The following is a 9,269-nucleotide window of genomic DNA, read 5'->3' as shown; positions in this document are numbered from 1 at the left end:
TAGTATTACAATAAATATATATTATAAGTACTAATCTGGTATTATGCCCAGCTTTGAGGATCTACATATTATCATCAACAGACTATCTATAATATTCAAGATAAAAATTCATAAAAAAAAGCTTTTTACTTTTTTGAGATTTTATTCATAGGTTGCTATTTAACCAAAATTGATTCTAGTTACGTCCACAAAAATAAAGGCTAATATAACAAAGGGTAAAAACTTTTTTTTTAAATATTAATACTTTTTGAAATAATGAGTGTCTTACGTTAAATTAATATACCCTGTAAGGTATACATTTTTTGTGGGAGAGAAATTAAAAAAAAAATCAGTTTGAACGACTGTATATAGCCTTTTCACTAACGGAATTGAATCATAAATATTTATTTAAAATAATAATATAAGTATTTTATCTTTTTATCATAGTGATTTCAATATACGTAGTATCTAGATTCAATGGGATTTTTTATGGGTAACTTGATGTATAGGTATGCATTGTGTCTGTTGTGTCAGTCGGAAGTTATCATTAGTGTGGTTAAAGAACGGTTATAGTAATATTGAACACAGTAATACACCGTTTGGATTTACTAGAATATAACGGACGAAAATACTCCGTTCTCGTCTACTCCGTGACTACAAAAAATGTTTTATTTTTCGTTCAAATGGATGATTCTAATAATTCTCATAGTCTGCGATAATCTTTACTCCGACATTTATTCTGAAAAAATATTAAAGTTTTCTTTATTATTTTCAAAGCAACGGCCGATATTTTTAAAATTGTTTTACTTGATTAAATATTTTAACACGAAATCTATAAACCGTATATATTAAAATTCAAAGGACTAAAAATATATGATTTGATTATAACCCCGTAACTATTTGTTATTAAAAGTCTTAATATTTTTTTTTAATGAAAATAGAGATAGGCATTGATAGTCGCGAGGCTTTTGACGGAAGATCCAATCCCGATTAACGCTCAACCATAAAAAATAATATTTAATTTAACTAAGGATTTTTCTACTTTAATTTCATAGTTCCTTGTTTATATCGATATATCAAAATAAAATGTCTTTGGCATAATATTATTATGTTTATAATTCCATTACCATACAAACACATAATTTCTGGCTAAAAATAAAAACAGTTCACTATTATTTTAATAAATTGTGTGCATCAACGAACAACGTTTCATTAAAATATAAAAATTTTTAACTACTTCCAACGTATTTTTATAATTTTTGAAGTAAAATGACGACCAAAACTGAGTAAAACAATTCCATGTACAATTCAATGCCAATTGAATGTAATTCGTGTTGATCGACTTTTGTAGGTCTGTGCCTGCCGCCAAGAACGAGGGTCCTAGTGAAAACTTCTCATTCATTCCTATGCTGTACAACTTTCGAGTGTCACCACCACCCGGGCACAATAAAACGTTTTCACTTCAACAGCCGTTCGCAACCCTATTTGATAACCTAATCACAGTACTGTGGTCGGTGTACGGCAAAAAATCAAAAATTCAAATTGGTAACACACATAACTATATAAAAAAATAATCGTATGTGTCACTCTGAGAGGTATAAAATTGGTAAACAAAATTTCGTTACTAAAACATAGTTTCGTGTACCTATAGTAAACCATAATTTTGCTGCTGCCCCTAGTAAACCTTAATATCTTGAATATTCCAATTGGAGACAATTCGTATAATATAATACAGTTGATATTGCCGCAATATTAATTTTCAATCAAAAAAGCATAAAAATCTCGTGATTTGTTTTAGAAAATCAACTGAAAACTTATTCATTTATCCCTTTGTAGAGCCAATAATTATGATCCAAACCTATCTCTTAAATGACACCTAGATGTAGCACGTTTGGGAATTTTTACCTATTTGGTATTGAAAATCTACCCAATTAAAATACGTATCATATGCGTCAAAATTAATATGTTGTTTCTATAAAATGCATTGTCATTTGTCATTACGATAAACCCTACGCGAATATTTACCTAGTTAGTACTTACACAGAATACACAATGTTATATAAAAATAGTCTGTCGTACTAAAAAGTAACAATATGTTATTGTTATATCCTTAATACTCCGACACTTTATCCGATAGAGTATATACGATAAAGTCTATCGTAATCTAATCTAACCTATACGTACCTACGTTTGGCGTTTTTGAACAATATAGTTTTAAATTTAATATTTGTCATGAAACACGCTAGTACCTACGCTTCTAGCGTTTTTTCACCATACAACATATTTTTCTCTTATCCCGTTTTGACGCCCACATCTTTTACCACTAAAAATATATCATGTTTAGGGAATTAATAATAATAATAAAGTATTTAAACCATATATGACATTTATAATTATAGTATAATATTATGTAAGTGCTGATAATTTTTATATAATTAAAATACGTCAAAAATGTATCACATCAAATTTATATAAAATATTATAGTAATTAAAATACGCAAATAAGTAGATAATTAATTAGTAAAAATTTCATATGCCCTGTATTCACTCGACAAGCCACTGATTATGATAGTATAATATAAAATATGGAAACGTTAAAATAAAAATATAATTGTTTGAACATTTCAAATCGATTTTTTCTGTACTGTCTATGATTTTGGATTTTATCGTAGTTCAACTTAATAACCTTATTAAGTTCCATTTCATAGTAACGTGTATGGAATAGGTACACGGCGTATTTAAATTTACATTATTTGCGATGCTCCGTCGCAATAGTCGTAATAGCTTCATTATTACAGCTTTTTTGCTTTTAATTCGTGTTTTTAAAATAATATGTCTGCTAACTTCTAACCTTTATAAAATAATGATTTATACTTTAGTTTAAGTCGTATTTATTAATTATTTATTGATTATAGAATATAGTATTCAAAAATATTATAATTATGTATCTAAAAAACAAACACATGACACAAACTAACTAACTTGACACATTTTGGGATAAAATTCCTAAACGTGTTATAGCCTGACACCTAATGTCACTATTGAAATATCGTAGAAATAATAATAATAATTAGGATTAAAATTGTATATACATTAAATTTTATTAAAATAGAATAGATTATACAATGATAATTAAGTGATTAACCAATATTTTTTAAAGTATCAGAACAAATAGGTATCGAATAATGTTAAAACCAATTTAACACACTTAATTCTATGTAAGCTAAATCGTATTTTTTACTCTTACTAGTTTTGTTTTCAAATTTAAAAATCTCCACAGATTTTTTTTAAACATTTCTTGAATCAAATGCACCTATTGGTTTTATGTAATTGAAATAAGGAGCTTAATTATATGACGTGGTATCAACCATACTACTTCTCATAAAACATGCATTTTTCGTTATTATACCTAGTTAAAATGTACAATAATAATGCGTAAAAAAATTTATATCATATCCACCAGTAATATGAGATGATTCATGAACATAATTTAACTACATTCTTAAAAGGACGTTGTAAAAAAAATATATCAATGCGTACAAATCTTAGACCTAAATATTAATAGCATAGAGCCATATAGCGACAGTCAAACAGCTGATCGATTTGATTTCATTTTTCCTGGGGATCAGCACTATGTTGGCAGCTAAGACTACTCATGATCATGTTTTAATACGGATTTAAAATATTACGTTACGACTACGACATTATGCCGAACCTACAGCAAAATGTCAAGGTTAACCGAAATATTTATCAGTGTTAAAAATAGGATTTCGATAGCTGACGCTTGTGTTATGTTCTATTTTAATAGTATTAATAAAAATATAGTATTATACCTGTGTCGTGAACCACGAACGTATAATAAATACATGACAATTTTTACGGTTCAAATTTCACCACATCCCGTCCGTCATGTATATAACTACAGGCGTCAATCAATTACAATGGGCGTTGGAATTTTTGAGATGCATGAAGGTGGACTATGGTTATCCAGAAAGCATAGGGAAAATCGTCGGCGAACTGGAAGAACAACTGATATCGCTTTATGCCAAGGTCGGCGAAAAAATGCAAGAAAACAAACGAAAAAAAGACCTAGAGCAAATGGAAAGAGAGGCCAATGAAAAAAACTCGAAAAGTTAGTACTTACACAAAATTACAATAATTTTCATTAAAAATCAAATTGACAAATAAAATGTTATTATTACATATTTGCTTTTATCGCGGAATATTTAATGAATAATATTAGGTACCTATATCATAATATAAATGATTAATGGCAAAAATTAGTTTATTATCCGTCGAAATATCGTAAATATTATTAGTATATTATATTATACGAAGTAACGAAGTGTGGTATTTAACGCATTGCACCTTATTGTTTCGGAAAACACTGGAAAATATTTCTTTTAAAAAATGTTAAATTATTTCAAAACGTCATTTTCAGGAAAAAAATATCTTTTTTATCTTTTCAATAACATCATACATTCTTAATTTTATATTTCAAAACAAAATATTATTCAGAGTATTCCAATTTATGAAAATTTCAGATAAGTATTCTTTTATTTATAATCAAGGCTAGAAAGTACCTATCAAATATATATTTTGCTTGGTAAGTCATTATAGAACATTGAAAGTAAGATACAAATTTGTTTCACACTTCTCCGATGTCGTATAAAACTAGAAGACATTGCATTTTGCTAATTTTGCATATTTATGGTTTCTAGTACTATTTTGATAATGTAGAGTCTTAAGTACTATTTATAGGCATATTTTCATATAATAAAGAAAATAAACAATTTAACTTCAGAAGTATACAAATATACGCGAAAGAAAACATGTATTTTGGTTTTCACATAGTAGGTACGTTATCGTTTGTTATCACCAATGATATCGGACAATTTATTCTATTAACTTCTAAGAATCTAGTTACTTTTAAAAGACGAATTTTACTGCAATTAAATAATTCATCGTATTTATACGTGCCAGAACTGACCAATAGTTCCTAAATACCTACTACCATATTCTATCAAAAAAATATGAAATTTGTTGACAATTTTATTTTGCTTATTTTCCAATTTTTAGTTCTACTTTTTACGTTTTTATTGATGTTTTAAGTACATATTAAAGTACTAAAAATGTACTTTTTTAGTGCTATAACTTCCGAGCTTTGACCAAAATATACTTAAAAAAAAAAAGAACGGAGTAAAAGAAACTTTATGAACTTAATGAGTAAAATTGTAATTATTAAAATTAAATTTTTAAACATAAAAATACTCCGAAACATATTCTGCAATTAACATAAGAAATTAAAATCCATTCTTCATTAAAAAAAGTTTAAAAAAGTATTTTCAAAAACGTTAGGTAATAGCTTTTAAAATAATGAGTGTATTGCGTTAAATATATCACGTAATCACGGTTACGACATCAATCAAACGCTACGCTGATTAAAAAATAAAAATTGTATAATGGTGAAATAATATTGTGTACTGATTATTGATTCAATGAATTTTGTTTTTCTTAGTTTCTAGTGTTGAAAAACTTGCAACGGACATGTTTTTATCGTTTAATGGAGAAGATATCAAGGGAAAACTAGATGTGATCAAGGTAACAATAGATCCAATCACCGGCGAAGCAAAATACTTAAAAGAGTTAAATTCGTTGGGAAAAAGGAAACAAAAACCAATAGACCCATGCGCCAATGATAAAAAACAAACAAAAAGTATATCAATTTCTTTTATTCAGATACGATTTTTTTTTTTTTTAATAAATTTTATTCTCGATTTTAATCTATTAATCAATTAAATGTAGATTACATGATTGGCGCCTTACAAAAGATTCTTAGTAAAACGACAGAACCAGACACTAAAAACGGAGTCGAGGAGTATATATTATTGACTATTTTTAATTTATTGAAATATCTAATTCGATACAATTTTATTGAGATCAATTTTTCTAATCGTGGATGTTTTGTTTTTCAGATTAATAAAAGGGCTTAAAGTGGACAACTCAATATCCAAAAAGCAATAACATACGACATTGCAAGCACCGCATCATAATATAATATATTTGTGTGTATTATTTTTAACTTGTAAGAATAATACATTTTTTCAGATTTTTATCGTAATGAAAAATAAAATTGTCAACACAAAGCTTTTATACATATGATTATAAAATATTATCCGCATGAGCCAATTTTATTGAAAATGTTCACAAAAATTCAATTTTTTTTTAACTCCCCATTTATATTATTAAAGTTAGAAAAATAGAAGAAAATAAGTGTAGTGCATACTATAATAGTTTCAAGTGGCAAGCTCGGTCGTTGTAGGATACATTTTAGTATTTTAATACAACTAGCTGTGATGAAGTTCTATAACAGTTTAGTCCGGATATTCGGAATAATATTTTCAGGTTTTCAGAACTTCCCTTTGACCTAAACAAACAATTTTACATTTTAATTTAAATTTAATTTATCTAGGACAATAATTTATAGGTAATTTAAATAATGATAATATATTATACATGGTAAGAATATTATATACAAATAGCGAAATAAATCATTGAAAAGCATCAAAATAATTCACCGTATTGCCGTCACAAATATAGTTGTTGGAAGTGGTTTCCCCAAAAAATTTCAACTTTTTGGGTAATTTTATTAGGGTGTTAAAATACTTGGCTAATTAACTAGTTAACATACTTTATAAATTATGTTTACAGCATTTGAATCAACGTCATTGAATAATGAACGTCACTTTGATTAAAACATTTATGTACTACATTAAATACTTTTTTAAGTAATTCGCGATTTCTAGAAAATCTAGTCATATAACATAAATTCAAAATCAATATTTTTATTAAAAAAAAATTATCATTTTAATTACCTTTTAAAATCTTCTTAAGTAATTGATTCCAATATTTGACAAGAATAAATAAATAATTGATAATTGTCACATAATCCATACTGGAGAAGACTTTCTAAGTTCCCTATTGCAATAGACGGCTATGAACTAAAACAAAACAGTAAAAAGCCTTGTAAAATGTAGAATACAATAATAATATTAAAAAATTGAATAGTTTAAAAATCAGTTAATTTAATATTTAAACTAAGTATAATAATAATAAATAATGATTATATTTTTATATTAGATACAACATTTTTAATTTTAGGATAACCTGGTGTAATCAAAGAAGATATTGAATTAATTGAAATATAGAAATAGTACTATACTAAGATATATAATTAATTTTGTTCCAAAGTTCCATTATCAATGTAATGAGATGAATCTAGGAAAAAACGACAGATAAAAAACATCAAAGGCATTTAACTTTTAAAATTCCAAATATTAGTTAAGCATAAATATATTATAATAAGTCAATTGTTAAATAAATAATAATAAAAATAAATTATAGAATAAATTATTGCTATTAATAAATTTGTTACATCTCTTTCTCCACTTGAATATTCTTCACATAATGTTTTGAGTTTATTTTGTAATTCGGTATATATATATATACTTTTTTTTATTTTTTCGTAATATACCCAGTGAATTTTGTGCTAATTTTAATTCGTCATTTGCCAACTGAGAAAAATTATAATAATTCATTACTTACGATACAAAAGTATGATCAATATAAAGAGGAACATACAATTAAGTAATGTTATTTATAAAGGTAAATCTGTGTTAGTAGTGTGCTTATAAGCTGGTGTATTAAGAATTTACAATATTTTCATTTTTAAATGAGTAATTAGATTTTTATGAAAAATTATAATTTTATTTTTATTCAAAACGAACCAAAAAATGTATCTGTTTTTTATATGATTTATTTAAAAATAAAAATGTTTTTTGAGTAGGTAAGTAAAAATATTTATATCTTCGACTTAGATTCTGGTTCATGATAACAATCGAATCTATGGTTGAAACTTGGATGCAGAAGTTGATGGGTGGTCAAAAATAGACTATTTACACGAATTTCTCTGTAATTTTTAAAAAATAGAATAAAAGGAAATTTTTTAGCAGTTAAATCGGTTTACGACAAAACTGATTTTGTAATTTTGTTTTAACTCAAAAATTAATAGTTGATACTTGTTAGTAATACAAAACATTAATGCTATAGTTTTCAAAATTTTTACTTTTTAATGCATTTTAACTCTTAAGCCATTTTTACAATTAAAATGTTATATTTTTAGATGCTGAGTGGAACGATAAATGTAGGTACCACCTATTGATTTTACTAAGAATAATGATTCATATTTTATACTGTCATCACCTCCTTTTTGAACCACTAAAAACGATTTAATCTTCAACCTAAAGCATTAGCCTACTATAGTAAGTTATTGTAGGTTATATATCAGGAGACTTGTATTCAATTTTCAAGCTTTTTAACCCAACAAATTAACATTTTTTGGGAAATTACGTTGAAAAATATGTATAGAATTGGCAATTTGCATCCATGACCATTATTATTGGGTTTTCTTAATTTTATTTACAAAAACCTAGGAATTTGTTAATATTACCTCATTTTTTCTAATCAACAATTTATCGACTACCCAAAATTTTTACACAACAATAAGCGTAAGAAACTTAAATTAGGGCCGCTTCACTAAAAGTGACACTGGGGCCTTAGTTGACCTAATTGCGCCACTAAACACTATGTTATAGAAGTACAGACAAACAGATCCCGAATTGATTTACTAAGTAATAATATTAAGTATTGTATTGATTTATACTAAATTAATATAAAACAATACCTACAATATGATATAATATATTATTATATATTGAATCTAATTATCAGATTTATTTTTAGGATAACAGGTGGCCACGAGACGCCGATAATAAAATAAAATATTAACGTCTTCATTACCTACTCAATAACATAAATATAAATTTAGTCATATTCTATACTTCTATAGTATCACAGAACAATAGGTGATATTACCTAGTCAAAATCCTGGTACTAAAGTAGTCTAGTTTTAATACTGTAATCGGAGTTTAATCTTTACGTCGACGAATTTCCAGTTTACATAGCCGAGATCTGATTATTTTTATTGCTTATTCCATTATTCTTATTGTGACAAATTACAGTATTTTATAACACAATTATCAACACATTAGTACATTTCTACAATTTGCAGTAACTTTATAAGTTATAAATTATAATATCATGAAATTATTTTTAAAGGCAACTATTGAACTATTTCTAGTTATAATATTTAGATTACCTCTTAAACAGTTATTTGCTTAATATTTGGAATGTATCTAAAAAAATAAAAAATTATTATTCACATAAAAAAT

At 26.0% G+C, this 9,269-nt stretch overlaps 1 protein-coding gene across 1 annotated transcript; it reads left to right on the top strand.

Annotated features, from left to right (window-relative positions):
- Positions 1 to 1,248: 1,248 nt before the first annotated feature.
- On the top strand, positions 1,249 to 6,003 carry LOC132924751 (uncharacterized). The gene is made up of 6 exons (XM_060989198.1): positions 1,249 to 1,265; positions 1,331 to 1,524; positions 3,905 to 4,111; positions 5,498 to 5,695; positions 5,785 to 5,857; positions 5,955 to 6,003. Exons 1-6 carry the CDS (start codon positions 1,249 to 1,251, stop codon positions 6,001 to 6,003), a joined length of 738 nt encoding a protein of 245 aa, XP_060845181.1.
- Positions 6,004 to 9,269: the final 3,266 nt, after the last annotated feature.

The sequence above is a fragment of the Rhopalosiphum padi genome, chromosome 3, assembly GCF_020882245.1.
Source record: "Rhopalosiphum padi isolate XX-2018 chromosome 3, ASM2088224v1, whole genome shotgun sequence".
Taxonomy (NCBI): Eukaryota; Metazoa; Arthropoda; class Insecta; order Hemiptera; family Aphididae; genus Rhopalosiphum; species Rhopalosiphum padi.
Note: the sequence above shows the minus strand (reverse complement) of the source record. Positions and strands in the feature narration are given on the sequence as shown.